The 18828-nt window shown below is 41.1% G+C and overlaps 1 protein-coding gene across 1 annotated transcript in view; it reads left to right on the plus strand.

Moving 5' to 3' along the window:
* The window catches only part of LOC115205051 (protein diaphanous homolog 2), a 675845-nt gene that overhangs the window by 381248 nt on the left and 275769 nt on the right, over nucleotides 1-18828 (plus strand). The window contains exons 23-24 of the mRNA XM_029770617.1: nucleotides 15252-15353; nucleotides 16926-17165. Of these exons, the coding sequence (XP_029626477.1) occupies nucleotides 15252-15353; nucleotides 16926-17165 (342 nt within the window). The remainder of the gene's footprint in view (nucleotides 1-15251; nucleotides 15354-16925; nucleotides 17166-18828) is intronic.

Raw genomic sequence — 18828 nt, forward strand, 5'->3', positions numbered from 1 at the left:
GCATTCTGCCACCTGTTTCCACTAATGTATGTACTTTATTAGTGTTGATTGAGGAGAAAGTGCACCCTTATTAATATTACGTGTTTCATTATTTAGTCAGGAGACAGACAGAAGAAGCGGAATGAGGATATATTTGTACACGCTCAGTTAATTCCTCACTAAGGGGATAAAGAGTCAGCATAGATCCTGTCATGAAAATTGTTTATTGGGATTTGACATGAAAGGCATCTGAAGTTACTTTCTTTGAAATAGGCATACCAAATATGTCATGACGTGCCTCCTGGTTTAAAAAAATATATATATATATATATAAGTTATATACTTTTTTGTTGTTGTCAATTTCTGGTGTGTTCAAGCATACCAAACAAAACGGTCTTAGTCATTCTTTACACGTTTTGGCATCCACTCATGTGCGTACTGTGTAGATGTAGCACATGGGGATGTGTGAAACTTACTCCTCAGCATTAAATTTCCCGCTTACGTCGTCTCATTAGCTAGCTTTTGAGGTGGCATGATCATCTAAGATGCCTGAGGGAGGATGGTCACGTGTGTTTTGTTTTGAGAGTTACCTGCAATTCAATCCCCATCAAACTATCACGTTTCCATCTTTCAAGAGTTGGAACTCAGAAACTCAGTTAAAAAATAAATAATCATTGACGAAACTGTCATGATTAAAATGAAAATGGATGTGGAGACCTCTTTAGAAGGGTGCTTGTTTGACTGCTCTTCAGTATCGAACTCAAACAGAGACCTTTGGAGACCTGCTGTGGTGCCACAGCGGGAAGACGTCAGTCCGATGTTACACTTCATCACAGCAACACAGGGAGAAAAACACCATGCTCTGACACAAATAAATTAAAACGAGATAATCGCATCTGTCAAACACATCGAAAACCGCAACTTGCTGTCTTTGAATCGGATGTGAAAAATCTCAGATTTTTCTGTGTCTGCTTCCCGCGAGGTGTTTCGAGAGGAAAACAAAGAGTTTCCCCCTGATTTGTCCTCTTGTTTGAGTCCTTTGACTTTAATAAAGAGTTTATTGCTTGGATAACATGTCTGTTGATTGTGCTGTCCCTGTGACTATATTTAGAAATTTGTTGACCTTCCTTTCTCCCCGACTTCACTGTTGGGAATATTCACTGCCTGAAGAGAGAATCACAGGAAAAGTAGATTTCTGCCATAGAAAGGAAACGGGAGAGAAATTGGTCCACGTAACCTGTGTGTGTACATATTCTTCCAATCAGAAAACAACTTGCTAGTAGAATGAGCACTGTGTCAAAGTCCAACTGTACACTTTATACAGTCTCATGAAATACCTGATAGATGACTGAAACAAGACATGTCATCATATTAAACATTTTTTCCACAATATCACTTATATATGTTCTTTAATTGGAGAATCAATGCAGGGAACCAGTTTCTTGATAGTTGGCCCATTAGTACAGTTTCCATGCACAATCAGTGCCCAATGGTCAATACAAATAGTTACACTATCTGTTGATCTATCTGGACGTCATTAGTCTCCAGGACCCCAAATTAACATGTGGTAACTGTAGCAGCCCTCCAACAATCTCCCCCAGATGCTGAGTGTGTCTGTCTGGAGGTCTGACGTGAGGAGTCTGGCCTAACCCTTTGGGGACTGCTGATAATTAACTAGATAACATACAAATTAAATAATAATCACGCTGATAAATTCCATCTCCATCTCAAACTCTTTACCAAACCGAGCAGCACAGACTGAAGTCTTGGAGACACCAGTGGAAACGGTCGCAGACGAGACCACAACACACTCTAATTGTCTCTTCTCAACTTGCTGCCGCAGAGGAAAACAACCCCAATAATCGGATTCTGGGAGCATTAGTGATGATGATTGCCAAGGCTGAATGGTTTCGCTGTTGTGTTGTTGCATTTACTCCTGAATCAAATAAATGTTGTTCAGGAGGGCTTTGTTGTTCAACCCAACTGCCAGGGTAATGTTCCTCACACTCGGAAGTGATATGAAGAGGACTTAGAAAGACAATTCCGCTCGCATAATCCCTCATTACGTGGCGATGGATCTTTGTTGCACGATTCAAATCAAATCAACCTTTATTTGTCACATGCACCAAATACAACAAGTGTAGACCTTACCGTGAAATGCTTACTTACAAGACATTATCCAACAGTGCAGTTCAAGAAGACTTAAGAAAATATTTACCAAATAAACAAAAGTAATAAAAAAGTAACAATAAAATAACGATAATAAGGCTATATACAGGGGTACCGGTACCAAATCAGTGTGCGGGGGAACAAGTTAGTTGAGGCAATTTGTGCATGTAGGTAGGGTTGAAGTTACTATGCATAGATAATAAACAGTGAGTAGCAGCAGTGTACAAACAAATGGGGGGGGGTTGTCAATGTAATTAGCAGTCTTATGGCTTGGGGGTAGAAGCTGTTTAGGAGCCTTTTGGTCCTATACTTGGCGCACCGGTACCGCTTGCCGTGCGGTATGAGAGAAAACAGTTTATGACTAGGGTGACTGGAGTCTCTGACTATTTTATGGGCTTTCCTCTGACACTGCCTATTACATAGGTCCTGGATGTCAGGAAGTTTGACCCCAGTTATGTACTGGGCCGTACACACTACCCTCTGTAGCGCCTTACGGTCAGATGCTGAGCAGTTGCCATACCAGGCGGTGATGCAACCGGTCAGGATGCTCTCGATGGTGCAGCTGTAGAACTTTTTGAGGATCTAGATACAATGCCAAATCTTTTCAGTCTCCTGAGAGGGAAAAGGTTTTGTCGTGCCCTCTTCACAACTGTCTTGGTGTGTTTGGACCATGATAACTTGTTGAGTGATGTAGACACCAAGGATCTTGAAACTCTCGACCCGCTCCACTATAGCCCCATCGATGTTAATGGGGGCCTGTTCTGTTTTCATGTAGGCCACGGGAGATTGTGGACGTGTGTCCGCAAAACCCTAGAATAGCTCCAAACCAGTTATTTAATTTACCATGGGAAGACAATAGTCGAGTGTCGAATCTACAAAAAAAAAAAAATTCATGTTTCTGCTACACAAGCCGAGAAAAGTTACAATATTGAATTGGGTTGTGATATTTTGGAGGTTCTTTCATGGCTTGCACTTTCAAACTAACAGGGTTAATATTCAAATGTGTTTTGCACACAATAAGAAGTGTGTCATAAACTGTGACCAACTTTGAGCGTACATTTACTTAAATTTTCACTGCAAGGTGGTATCCAGTTATGTTTTTATAATGATTTTCTATCAAATATGTAATTTTTGTAAAATACAATAATTTACTTCCATAATGTCTAATACGCAATGATCGGCAGCTTTTCCATGGAGAACAGTAGAACTTAGTGGAGTGAGTAATCAATCAATCAGGGTTTCTGCCTGAAAGGTCAAGAGTGAATAACTGTCACTTTTTGGGGTGGAAATTAAGGCTGAGTCCCAAATGGCACCCTATTCCCAATAGAGTGCACTACTTTTGGCCAGAGTACATAGAGCCATTTGGAAGCCCCATCATGTGTACACCGTAGCCGTTAGTACACCGTACTCAAATTTTATGGAATGCCATCTCCCACATCCCATTCTATGCGCTGGTTCTTAATTGGTGTCCACTATGATTAATAGCGTTCATTATTGAAATATAATGAGGCTACATAACTGGCATTCAGTGGCTAATATATAAGGAACACACGTTTCATAGAACTGTTGCAGCCCACACTGGAACTGACAAACCCCACAGTATTTCTTTCCAACTTGTTGGTTTCTCGACTGGTGACTCCCCAGGGGAAGGGGAGAGCTGTCGTCATAAGTGGACAGTAGACTCTGGCCCATGTACTGTGTGATGGCTCATGGCTGCTCCAGTCCAGGGCAGTGGTCAGTGTGTGTGTGTGTGTGTGTGTGTGTGTGTGTGTGTGTGTGGGGGGGGGGGGGGGGTGCCTATGTGTGTGTGCATGTGTGCGCAGCATGTCTCTGTCTGTCCTGGTCTAGCCTGGTCATATGACCGAGGTCCAGCCTGCTCCTGCTTTCTAAATTAGGCGAGCTAATGAGGGAGGAAGATACCAGAAGATCAGGGAAAGGGCACCTCTCCTCCTCTTTCTCATCCTCCTCTTTCTGAGAATAATAACTTTTTTTTCCCGCTGTGCTTCATTTAATTTACTGAACTGACCTTTCCATGCACAATTAACATTTAAGGGAAATTAAGGTTTTCTCCCTCCTCCTCCTACTCATCTTCCTCACTTTTTGGACCTGTATGATAATTGTAAAGTTTGACTTTGGCTTTTTGAAAGTCAAATTCAATTTCAAAACTACAGATACCAGGTTAATCTTATTTAATCTTATTTATGAATGGTAAATAGCCATGAATTCCAAGTAAACACTTAAGTGTTTGAACTGTGTTTCACCGGAGCTCTTACTTAAGTCCTTCTCACTGAGGTAGATGCATCCAGCAGTGAGAGCACCACATAACCTGACCTTTTCCTAACCATCCTCCTACCTCTCCACTAGGGATGGGCATTTTAAATGATTTCACTATTCAAATAATATCTAGATTTTTTTCTTCTGGATATTTGGGGAGTCAAAATACATGTTTTAAAGAATCACAAAAAAAAGGGTTCAACTTAAATGGGGACTTGCTTGCGAGACTCACAAGAGGCAGTGTGCTGCTTGTTGTTTCAGTACAGACATGTGGGGGAGGGGTGTTAGAGGAGCAGGGTCTGTTGTGTCTGACAGGAGGGAGAGAGAGACCCTTTCAAAAATATACCATGGTAGTTCAATGAAAAAAATACCATGGTACAGTAATGTTTTTTTTGGTCACTACCATGGCATAAAATACCATGGTACTGTTGCAATACCATGGTATTTTCCTGCCATAGTTGTGACCAAAAAACATCATAGTACCATGGTTGTTTTTTAATTGTACTACCATGGCAGGAAAATACCATGGTATTTGAACCAGTACCATTGTATTTTCCTGCCATGGTATTGACAAAAAAACAACATTATATTTGTTTCATGTACTAGTTACCATGGTACAAAAATTAACCATGGTTGTACAATGAAACAAATACCATGGTTTTGTACTAGCAGCATGTAGTGAATCATGATAGAATGGTAGTTGTTTACAATGTATTATGATGGTGTCCCACTGTTTTTTGTGTGAAGTGACACAAAAACGTAGTAATTTATGGTACTCAAATGATACATCATTGACTCCTCACTCTGCAATGGCAAAGTGTTTGCCTAGTAGCCTCTTAAAGCTCTTTAGCGCGTAGTGAAAAACCACAACACACATGGTCTAGGGTAAGTTGAGAAGAGTGAAAGGAGTCAAAAAGATTTAAACTAGGATATCTGGTGATTCTCTCTTCAATATAGTTTTCAGTTGACTCGCTCTAATATAACTGACTTGGCTACTATTATACAATTCTAAATAGCCAACATACTAAAAAACTATTTGTAAAAAGATATTAAATATAATCTTATCTCACAGATCAATTTTCATAATGTAATGCTCAACATATCCCTAAAAACAGAAAGTTACAATGTTTCCCTTTGTTTACACTCTGTGTGAACGTTCGTTGGTCCTGTCGCCATGACTATGACAGGCTAGCTTGACTAGATCTAACTTTTGCCGGCGTTAGCTTCTATGCTAACAGACGTTTATAAATTAATTAAACTGTCAAAACATCATCAAGAAATAACAATGATGTCATTACAGTCCGCATAACTTAGTGTTTCATATCCTATTCTTTATAACTCACTCACCGTGGTGATAACGTTTAAATATTTTGTTTATCTGGGGCTTTTCTCTCCAGTTGGCCATCATTCAACTGACTTCACACTTATTAGGCAGGTTAGCGTGAGAGTGAGAGCGCGTGAAGCAACTACTAGAGCGAGTGGCTCCCTCTGCGGGCCAAAACAAGCGTAACACCCCTTGACTATAAATACTGTAAATTATTACAAAGTTCAAAAAAATGTGGCTACCATATATGCAGTATCTTACTTTCTTCCACATTTCAGGTTGGCAACACAGGGAACCCAAACATGAGCAAAACATTTTACTATTAATACAGAAAGTATTACCCCTTTTTCACAACAACTATTTCCCTTTTTCTTTGATGTTACAGACAAACTAGGACAAACAATAGTAGCCTGCCTCTGACTTTATCAGAAAGTTGCCCATACTTGTATATAAATTCATCAATATAATACTAACCAACCTCTTTTGACCATGGGGGGTTTATTTATTTCATGCATTATACTGCCATTTTACTACGGTAATGCACAATTAATAAATGCACTACCATATTATATTTATTGGTACCATTTGTCATAATTGTGCATTACCATGGTATAATGTATAATGCAGGTTAAAACCAGGGTATTTCCATGATCCACATCTACCATGGTATACATTTTGCAATACCATGGTAATATTTAGGTACAATGGCAGTAACATGGTAATACCATCATGCTTCAAAGCTTAAACCATGATCAATTTCCATGATTCAGACTATACCATGGTATATGTGAAAGTACCATAGTAGGTCCATGGTACATTTTTGTAAGGTGAGAGAAAGTAGCCAAGCCGACACGCACAATTTAGACAAACTTGTTGCTGTGATGGGTTGTCTATCATCTTATCTGGTGGTGTCTGTCTTGACTGTATAAAATTAATGTAAAGAAGATAGCTTGCTGCACTTGCCAGCCAAGTTAGTTAACCAGCTAAACTCAGCAAAAAAATAAACGTCCTCTCACTGTCAATTGTGTTTATTTTCAGCAAAGTTAACGTGGAAATATTTCTATGAACATGACAAGATTCAACAACTGAGACATAAACTGAACAAGTTCCACAGACATGTGACTGACAGAAATGGAATAATGTGTCCCTTAACAAAGGGGGGGATTAAAATCAGAGTAACAATCAGTATCTGGTGTGGCCACTAGCTGCATTAAGTACTGCAGTGCATCTCCTCCTCATGGACTGCACCAGATGTTCCAGTTCTTGCTGTGAGATGTGACCCCAATCTTCCACCAAGGCACCTGCAGGTTCCCGGACATTTCTGTGGGGAATGGCCCTAGCCCTCACCCTCCGATCCAACGGGTCCAAGACGTGCTCAATGGGATTGAGATTCGGCCTCTTCACTGGCCATGGCAGAACACTGACATTCCTGTCTTGCAGGAAATCATGCACAGAACGAGCAGTATGGCTGGTAGCATTGTCATGCTGGAGGGTCATGTCAGGACGAGCCTGCAGGAAGGGTACAACATGAGGGAGGAGGATGTCTTCGCTGTAACGCACAGCGAGATTGCCTGCAATGACAACAAGCTCAGTCCGATGATGCTGTGACAAACCGCCCCAGACCATGACGGACCCTGCACCTGCAAATCAGTCCCGCTCCAGAGTACAGGCCTCGGTGTAACGTTCATTCCTTTGACGATAAACGCGAATCCGACCATCATCTCTGGTGAGACAAAACCGTGACTCGTCAGTGAACAGTACTTTTTGCCAGTCCTGTCTGGTCCAGCGACGGTGGGTTTGTACCCATAGGCGACGTTGTTGCCGGTGATGTCTGGTGAGGACCTGCCTTACAACAGGCCTACAAGCTCTCAGTCCAGCCTCTCTCAGCCTATTGTGGACAGTCAGCACTGATGGAGGGATTGTGCGTTGCTGATGTAACTCGGGCTGTTGTTGTTGCCATCCTGTACCTGTCCTGCAGGTGTGATGTTCGGATGTACCGATCATGTGCGGGTGATGTTACACGTGGTCTGCCACTGCGAGGATGTCCGTCCTGTCTCCCTGTAGCGCTGTCTTAGGCGTCTCACAGTACGGACATTGCAATTTATTGCCCTGGCCACATCTGCATTCCTCATGCCTCCTTGCAGCATGCCTTAGGCACGTTCACGCAAATGAGCTGGGACCCTGGACATCTTTCTTTTGGTGTTTTTCAGAGTCAGTAGAAAGGCCTCCTTAGTGTCCTAAGTTTTCATAATTGTGACCTTAATTGCCTACCGTCTGTAAGCTGTTAGTGCCTTAATGATCGTTCCACAGGTGCATGTACATTTATTGTTTATGGTTCATTGAACAAGCATGGGAAACAGTGTTTAAACCCTTTACAATGAAGGTCTGTGAAGTTATTTGGATTTTAACAATTTAGTTAGCCTCAATTAGCCTTGCTAGCTATTTTGCTGCACTCTCCACATCCTTGTCTACAACTCCATTCATATTCAACAACAGCCTACCTGTTGTTTGATCATTGTAGTCTAACACGGAACCCAAACCGGCTGTGCGCGTGCGCCATCATGCAACATTGTGCATAAATGTATTTTGTCCCTTTACACCAAACGCAATCACAGCACGCAGGTTAAAATATCAAAACAAACTCTGAACCAATGACATTAGTTTGGGGACAGGTCGAAAACCATTAAACATTTATGGCAATTTAGCTAGTTAGCTTGCACTTGCAATTGCTAGCTAATTTGTCCTATTTTGCTAGCTTGCTGTTGCTAGCTAATTTGTCCTGGGATATAAACATTAGGTTGTTATTTTACCTTAAATGCACAAGGTCCTCTACTCTGACAATTAATCCACACATAAAATGGTCAACCGGATCGTTTCTAGTCATCTCTCTTCCTTCCAGGCTTTTTCATCTTTGAACTTATATGGTGATTGGCATCTAAATTTCATAGTACTTCCATGACATCCGGCAACACAGTTCATCTTTCAATCACCCATGTGGGTATAACAAATGAGGAGATGGCGCGTGGGTACCTGCTTCTATAAATCAAAGAAGCGATGGGAGAGGCAGGACTTGCAGCGCGATCTGTGTCAGAAATAGGAATGACTTCTATTTTAGCCCTTGGCAACGCAGACACTCGTTGATGCGTGCGAGCAGTGTGGCTGCAATAATTGGATAACATACATTTAGGAATCTATTTTGCAATGCTCGCGCATGCGACGCGAGAGGTGTAGTCAGGGTATTATTCTTCTCATTTAGCCAACTTAATTATGTGATTGTAATTCCATTTTGCATTAATTAGAAATCTTCCATTTCACTTGCTACACATGGATCCTCTGATGGTAGTGCTGCTTTGATTGACCGACAATAACAAGCTACACACGTGAAATGTGTGTAGGCTACCGGTACATTTTGTTTTGGGGTGCACTCATATTAAAATGTCTTATGTCATGGTATATCCTTGTATGCAGCAATGTAACATAGATAATAAAATGTTAGACAAAGCCTTTTCTTTAAAATGTGCCTATTTTAAAAATAATTATCTCACAAGAAATCAAATACTGTGTCTGTTCGGATATTAGAATATTCAAATAACTGTCCCCATCCCTATTATCCAGACACTGACTGTTAGCACTCTGTAGCATATATCAAGTTCCCACAATAATATGTTTTGGGTGTGGCAGGTGAACCTGTAGCCATATTACTTCCACAGCATTTGACATGAGTTCTTCTCTAAGCTTTACATGAATATGACTCTGAATATACAGTACCAGTCAAACGTTTGGACACACCTACTCATTCAAGGGTTTTTCTTTATTTTTACTATTTTCTACATTGTACAATAATAGTGCAGACATCACAACTATTAAATGACACATATGGAATCATGTAGTAACCAAAAAAGTGTAGCCACCCTTTCTTTACCTTGATGACAGCTTTGCACACTCTTGGCATTCTTTCAACCAGCTTCATGAGGAATGTTTTTTCCAACTGTCTTGAAGGAGTTCCCACATATGCTGAGCACTTGTTGGCTGTTTTTCCTTCACTCTGCTGTCCAACTCATCCCAAACTATCTCAATTGGGTTGAGGTCAGGTGATTGTGGGGGCCATGTCATCTGATGCAGCACTCCATCACTCTCCTTCTTGGTCAAATAGCCCTTACACAGCCTGGAGGTGTGTTTTGGGTCATTGTCCTGTTGAAAAACAAACGATAGTCCCACTAAGTGCAAACCAGATGGGATGGCGTATCGCTGTAGAATGCTGTGGTAACCATGCTGGTTAAGTGTGCCTTGAATTCTAAGTAAATCATCGACAGTGTCATAACTCTCCTGTGACGATCTGAAGGATCAGGTTACAGTCGGTCTGCACTACAGCATGCTCTCTCTCGTAGAGAGCGAGAGCGGGAAGTCGGCTGTTTTATGGTCGATCATAAAATACGCTGTCCCTATGCTCTGTAGTGTTCGAGTTGGAATGTAAACTGTGGAACACAGAGAGACACTTGGACATCAAAAGTTTGAATAATTTAACCATATTTCTATTTTTGAGAATGTTGGAGTGGTCCATGGACACTTAAGGGACAGTCATGACAAGTGTGTTTCATTTGGTGATCTCAGGAAACACACATACAGTTGAAGTCGGAAGTTTACATACAATTAGGTTGGAGTCATTAAATATCGTTTTTCAACCACTCCACAAATGTATTGTTAACAAACTATAGTTTTGGCAAGTCGGTTAGGCCATGTGCTTTGTGCATGACCTAAGGAATTTTTCCAACAATTGTTTACGAACAGATTATTTCAGGGATAAACATAAACAAACAATTTTCTGATCTTTCATATACAGTTGACGTCGGAAGTTTACATACACTTAGGTTGGAGTCATTAAAACTTGTTTTTCAACCACGCCACAAAAGTATTGTTAAGAAACTATAGTTTTGGCAAGTCAGTAATTTTTCCAACAATTGTTTACAGACAGATTATTTCACATATAATTCACTGTACCACAATTCCAGTGGGTCAGAAGTTTACATACACTAAGTTGACTGTGCCTTTAAACAGCTTGGAAAATTCCATAAAATTATGTCATGGCTTTAGAAGCTTCTGATAGGCTAATTGACATAATTTGAGTCAATTGGAGGTGTACCTGTAGATGTATTTCAAGGCCTACCTTCAAACTCAGTGTCTAATTGCTTGACATCATGTGAAAATCTAAAGAAATAAGCCAAGACCTCCACAAGTCTGTTTCATCCATGTGAACAATTTCCAAATGCCTGAAAGTACCACGTTCATCTGTAGAAACATCTGTACGCAACTATAAACACCATGGGACCACGCAGCCGTCGTACCGCTCAGGAATGAGACACGTTCGGTCTCCTAGAGATGAACGTACTTTGGTGGGAAAAGTGCAACTCACTCCCAGAACAACAGAAAATGACATTTTGAAGATGCTGGAGGAAACAGGTCCAAAAGTATCTATATCCACAGTAAAACGAGTCCTATATCGACATAACCTGAAAGACCACTCAGCAAGGAAGAAGCCACTGCTCCAAAACCGCCATAAAAAAGCCAGACCACGGTTTGCAACTGCACATGGGGACAAAGATCATACTTTTTGGAGAAATGTCCTCTGGTCTGATGAAACAAAAATAGAACTGTTTGGCCATAATGACCATTGTTATATTTCGAGGAAAAAGTGGGAGGCTTGCAAGCCGAAGAACACCATCCCAACCGTGAAGCACGGGGGTGACATAATCATGTTGTGGGGGTGCTTTGCTGCATGAGGGACTGGTGCACTTCACAATTATGTTGATATATTGAAACAACATCTCAAGACATCAGTCAGGAAGTTAAAGCTTGGTCGCAAATGGATCTTCCAAATGGACAATGACCCCAAGCATACTTCCAAAGTTGTTGCAAAATGGCTTAAGGACAACAAAGTCAAGGAACTGGAGTGGCCATCACAAAGTCTTGCCCTCAATCCCATAGAAAATTTGTGGGCAGAACTGAAAAAGTGCGTGCGAGCAAGGAGGCCTACAAACCTGACTCAGTTACACCAGGTATGTCAGGAGGAATGGGACAAAATTCACCCAACTTATTGTGGGAAGCTTGTGGAAGGCTAACCGAAACATTTGACACAAGTTAAACAATTTAAAGGCAATGCTACCAAATACTAATTGAGTGTATGTAAACTTCTGACCCACTGGGAATGTGATGAAAGAAATAAATGCTGAAATAAATCATTCTCTCTACAATTATTCTGACGTTTCACATTCTTCAAATAAAGTGGTGATCCTATCTGATTTAAGACAGGGAATTTTTACTCGGATTAAATGTCAGGAATTGTGAAAAACTGAGTTTAAATGTATTTGGCTTAGGTGTATGTAAACTTCTAACTTCAACTGTAACTGTATCTCTTAAAGTGTACATTTCCCAGCTGTCGTTTACATCTAATTATTGTGAAATGTGTGCGATTAAACATGAAACTATTTGTGAAAAGATGTAATGTGATGTTAACCTTCTATATGAGAGTATGGATTTTCATATAAAGTTTAACTTGTCGGTGGCCACACCCCCGTGAGCACAGACATCACATTATTAGGCATCATATAACTGCCCCTTCTTCTATAGAGTATAAAACCCACTTCCTACAAAATGTACATTAAGTCCGAGAACGCAGGGACGGAGTCCCCTCGTTGGAATGGCAACAACTCTATAGGCCATTAGACCAGAAAATATGGAGCTAATGCTACATGTTGAAATGGTTAAGAACTGCAACTCTATAGGCCACGGATACCATACAGCTGTAGTTTTGGCTACACGGCTGGAAATGGTACAACTCTGAGACTATCGATCACTACAGAATAAGATCAAATCCTAGACGTAGAATTACTAGTCTGCAGCTTTAAATTACGTAAGTCTAGTACGAGAATACCGTCAACTGCGGGAGCATCTATTCCATGCAACAACCATCAGTACACCTGACATATCCATTACAACAGACACTTTCCTGAGAAAGTGACAACTATGAAAGACATTGTGACTTCTGGGGAAGTTAACCAGAGACTCTATAATGAACTGACTCTCCAGCAGACAGACTGGTGATTCCAACAGGGAAGACAACGACATACGGCCGTAAATATATACATTGAAATTATTCTCGAATGAGCGGCCGTTCATATGCAAATGATTAGCATTTCAATGAATATAATTATCAACTGTGTGTAGTGAACCCATTTTGTCTTTCCCACTCTTTCTCAGTCCCCACCACTTACCGTTGTCTACCAAGCCGTCATATCGGTAGTAACCCAAATATGATAGGGTTCGTGCAGATGTCCGATGGTTTGTGATGCTCAGTAATGAGACCTGATGAGTTAATAATAATGATACATTAATACAAGATTGCACTCCATAATTTGGGAAATAGACTCTATAAACATTTTCCCGTGGTGCTCTGACTTCCTAGTTAATTAAAGTGTATATGATTATTTTAATCACGTAATAATAATTATACAGATAATTGATTTGATAAAATAACAGTCTTCACATTTAATGATAGTCACAGACACAACAACAGTGTCACCAGCAAAGCACCCCCACACCATCACACCTCCTCCTCCATGCTCCATGCAGAGACCATCCGTTCACCTACTCTGCATCTCACAAAGACACGGTGGTTGGAACCAAAAATCTAAAATTTGGACTCAGACCAAAGGACATATTTCCACTGGTCTAATGTACATTGCCTGTATTTCTTTGCCCAAGCAAGTATCTTCTTCTTATTGGTGTCTTTTAGTAGTGGTTTCTTTGAAGCAATTTGACCATGAAGGCCTGATTCACATAGTCTCCTCTGAACAGTTGATGTTGTGGTGTTTGTTACTTGATTTCTGTGAATAATTAATTTGGGCTTAAATTTCTGATGCTGGTAACTCTAAAGAACTCCTTTGCAGCAGAGGCAACTCTGGGTCTTTTTTTCCTGTGGTGGTCCTCATGAGAGCCAGTTTCATCATAGTGCTTAGTGGTTTTTCTGACAGCACTTGTAGAAACTTTCAAAGTTTTTGACATTTTCCGGATTGACTGATGTCTGACGTCTTAAAGTCATGATGGATTGTCATTTCTCTTTGCTTATTTGAGCTGTTCTTGCCATAATATGGACTTGGTATTTCACCAAATAGGGCTATGTTCTCTATACCATCCCTACCTTGTCACAACACAACTGATTGGCTCAAAGTAGGAAATAAATTCCACAAATTACGTTTTAAGAAGGCACACCTATTAATTGAAATGCGTTCCAGGTGACTACCTCACGAAGCTGGTTGAGAGAATGTCAAGAGTGTGCAAAGCTGTCATCAAGGCAATGGGTGTCTACTTTGAAGAATCTCAAATATAAAATATTATGATTTGTTTCAAACTTTTTTGGTTATTACATGATTCCATAGGTGTAATTTCATAGTTTTGATGTCTTCACTGTTATTCTACAATGTAGAAAATAGTAAAACATAAAGGAAAACCCTTGAATGAGTAGGTGTGTCCAAACATTTTGACTGATACTGTATACAAATCAAGTGTTATTTGTCACATGCACCGAATACAACAGGTGTAGACCTTACAGTGAAATGCTTACTTACAAGCCCTAACCAACAATACAGTTAAAAAATAAAAATACCTTTAAAAAAAAGAATAAGAAATAAAGTAACACATAATTAAAGAGCAGCAGTAAAATGACAATAGCAAGGCTACAGGGGGTACCGGTACAGAGTCAATGCACCGGTTAGTCGAGGTAATTTTTGAGGTAATATGTACATGTAGGTAGAGTTATTAAAGTGACTGTGCATAGATAATAACAAAGAGTAGCAGCAGTGTAAAATGGGGGGGGGGCAATGCAAATAGTCTGGGTAGCCATTTGATTAGATGTTCAGGAGTCTTATGGCTTGGGGGTAGAAGCTAATTTGGAAGCCTTGCCATATGGTAGCAAAGAGAACAGTCTATGACTAGGGTGGCTGGAGTCTTTGACAATTTGTAGGGCCTTTCTTGTACACCGCCTGGCATAGAGGTCCTGGATGACAGGAAGCTTGGCCCTAGTGATGTAATGGGCCGTACGTACTGACCTCTAGTGCCTTTCGGTCGGAGGTCGAGCATTTGTCATACCAGGCAGTGATGCAACCAGTCAGGATGCTCTCGATGGTGCATCTGTAGAACCTTTTGAGGATCTGAGGACCCATGCCAAATATTTTCAGTCTCCTGAGGGGCAATAGGTTTTGTCGTGCCCTCTTCACGAATGTCTTGGTGTGCTTGGGCCATGTTGAATGCTGAGCTGTAGTCATTGAGTTGCATTCTCAAATTGGTGTTCCTTTTGTCCAGGTGGGACGAGCACATCCCCCATTGGCATTCCTAACTCTTCTGTAGATGTTGTAAGCATGTATTGCTACCACTGCATCATCAAAGGAGTTATCTAAGAGAGTTTCAGATATAGCCAGTATATACATGTGTGTGTATCTGTGTGTGTTTGCAGAACCTGATAAAGAACCTACCGGAGCAGAAGGAGCTGAGCGCACTGGCGGAACTTAAGAGCGAGTATGAGGAACTGTGCGAGCCAGAGCAGTTTGGCATTGTGGTGAGTAGGCTTACGTATTACACCATAGCACCTAGCTAAAGCACCTCTGCCTCACACACACCGACACTGACACATACACATACACAAACACACACACCCCTTTTTGAGAAAAACATTTGGGGATATAAAAAATACAGCCATACAGCCTTGAGGCTTTATTCAGGCTCAGACCTATTCAATATTTAAAAAGACACTAATGTAAAATTAAAAGAGTGGAAATATAAAGATAATTTTTTATGACAGGTCAAATATGGCAGTCTGCTCTTTGACTGAGAGAAGCTGTGATTTTGATCAATAATAAAGTGTGAAATATAGTAGCTGTTAAAATGACACTGTCATTCCAGCTGTCAACAAATTCCATACTTTGTCTGAAACTTTCAATATTTCCCAGTGATATAATCATAGCCTCAAGCTTTGGGTTCTCTGTAATAAAGTTAGTGCACTCTACTTCATTGTGAAGTCAGGACATCTCAATGATACATTCCAAGCCACTATAGGTAATTTAGTATAGTTGCCTCAAGTTCTAGATGCAGTTGATGTTGAGGTAATACTTTAGCTTAGGTTTTTTTTTTTACACTTTCTACAGAGTCATATACAAGTGAGTCTATAAAGTTAACATTTACATTTTTTTACCACATTGATTTATCCAGAGCTCATTATCAAAGTAGATTAGAGAACTTGTATGTTTAGCTATATCTTTATACAGGTAACTGCCAACATAGTGGAAACACTTGAGTAAATGAAGGATACAAATTATGATAGTCGTTGCTTCCACACAGGTGTGGTTCCTGAGTTAATTAAGCAATTAACATCCCATCATGCTTCGGGTCATGAATAAAAATTCTGGGCATGCTATTATTTTGTCCATTATTTTTACTACCATGGCTGTGCCCTATTAAGACACTTTATGTTGGTGTTTCCTTTATTTTAGTAGTTACCTGTATCTTCAGGTTCTTTATACTCTTCTAGGTCGTTGATGTAAAAGAGTGTTCTCAGTCAACCTAATGAGTTAAGAATAATATGATAATGTTGCATTGCGGTAAAGGTAGACATGCAACTCAATTTGCACTCATTCAGTACAATTTACTTTTTGGGGTGGTGTTTCTGTACCTGTGACTCTTTGAGGATGTAATGACGCAAGGTGTGACAATTCCCCTGTGTGATCTAGCATGGAGCTGCCGTGGTAATATACCGCTCCCGCTGGTGAAGCTTGGGCCTATATATTGTGCAGTGGCCCATCACTACTTATTAATGTTATCAGGTGTGATTCATGCCATAGTTGATGAAGGGACTTCTGTCTAGTCTAGAAAGCCAGACAAGATACATTTCAATTAGTGAATATTTACAAAAAGCTGAACGCATTGTACTTACCCGGATACAATGTAATATTTCACACTAAGTATATTTTCTATACATTTGCTGTAGAGCTCTACATGGTCACATTGGCCACACTTTAAACAGCATATAACTTATGGAGACTTAATCAGGACAGCGTAGAGCTTTTATAAACCATACGGAAGCTTCCTAAACTTTAAACTGTTCCTAACAAAATATTGTTATGTTTTCCTCTAGATGAGCTCTGTGAAGCTGCTGCGTTCGCGCCTCAACGGCATCCTCTTCAAGCTGACCTTCGAGGAGCAGGTGAACAACATCCGACCGGACATCATGAATGTGACGTTCGCCTGTGAGGAGGTGAAGAAGAGTGACAGCTTCAGCAATCTGCTGGAGATGGTGCTGCTGGTGGGCAACTACATGAACGCCGGCTCCCGGAACGCCCAGACCTTCGGCTTCAACGTCAGCTTCCTCTGCAAGGTTGGTACTGCAAGGACTGCATGAGTTTGACCTCGCCCCTTTCAGGCTTACTTTCGTCTCTCTCTCTCTCTCTCTCGCTCTTGCTCACTTCAACTGTCCCCAGTTTAATTATAAAGTAGAGATCATACCAGCATCAGTCACTTGCATGTCAGTGGGTTTGGTGCCATAGCAGGGATTTGTTTAGTATTATTTGAGTGGAGTAATGGGATAAACTATTTACAGAAAGCATTTGGTTGCACCCTGAGATCCATTGACTCTTGGCAACTGTCTTGGGGTTGATGTGCTATCAGTGTCTCGTCCCCAGAACCCACTCCAACATCCGAGGCATCGACCTCCACCACAAACTGCCGGGACCAGATGGATTAGGATGGGGGCCGTAACCCCAGATGAAACGGCGGTAGAAATTGGTGAACCCCAGGAAGCGTTGCAGCTGCACTCTGGATGTGGGTTGCTCCAAATCCACCACTGCTCTCACCTTTCCAGGATCCATCTGTATGTTGCCTGCAGCTATGATGTATCCAAGCAAGGGGATGGTGGAGCGTTGGAATTCTCTTATTTTTTTTGATGAACAGCTGGTTCTCCATAGGATGCTGGAGGACTTGTTGGACATGGATGACATGTTCTTGAGCTGAGTGGGAAAAAATGAGGATGTCATCGAGGTAGGCGAACATGAACCGGTTCAACATGTCACGGAGAACGTCGTTAACCAGGGCCTTGAACACAGCAGTGCTGGTCAGTCCGAATGGCATCACCCATTATTTGTAGTGCCCGCTTAAAGGCGGTCTTCCACTCATCCCCTTCCCGTATCCGTACCAGATGGTAAGCGTTTCGGATGTCCAACTTGGAGAAGATGGTAGACCGCTGGAGAGGCTAGATAGCCACAAGAAGAACCCTGTGCCGGCGGGGGAGGCAGTAGGACGAATACCCCCTGGAGCCAGGGAGTCCTCAATGCACAGTCCCAGACTGGACACACCTACTCATTCAAGGGTTTTTCTTTATTTTTACTATTTTCACCATTGTAGAATAATAGTGAATACATCAAAACTATGAAATTACACATATGGAATCATGTAGTAACCAAAATCAATTAGTATTTTGTAGCATTGCCTTTAAATGGTTTAACTTGGGTCAAATGTTTCGGGTAGCCTTCCACAAGCTTCCCACAATATGTTGGGTGAATTTTGGCCCATTCCTCCTGACAGAGTCAGGTTTGTAGGCCTCCTTGCTCGCACACACTTTTTCAGTTCTGCCCACAAATTTTGAGGCCAAGGCTTTGTGATGGCCACTCCAATACCTTGACTTTGTTGTCCTTAAGCCATTTTGCCACAACTTTGGAAGTATGCTTGGGGTCATTGTCCATTTGGAAGACCCATTTGCGCCCAAGCTTTAACTTCCTGACTGATGTCTTGAGATGATGCTTCAATATATCCACATCATTTTTCTTCCTCATGATGCCATCTATTTTGTGAAGTGCACCTTCCCTCCTGCAGCAAAGCACCCCCACAAAATGATGCTGCCACCCCCGTGCTTCATGGTTGGGACGGTGTTCTTTGGCTTGCAAGTGTCACCCTTTTTCCTCCAAACATAACAATGGTCATTATGGCCAAACAGTTTTATGTTTGTTTCATCAGACCAGAGGACATTTCTCCAAAAAGTACAATAT

Source organism: Salmo trutta, chromosome 13, assembly GCF_901001165.1.
Source record: "Salmo trutta chromosome 13, fSalTru1.1, whole genome shotgun sequence".
NCBI lineage: Eukaryota > Metazoa > Chordata > Actinopteri > Salmoniformes > Salmonidae > Salmo > Salmo trutta.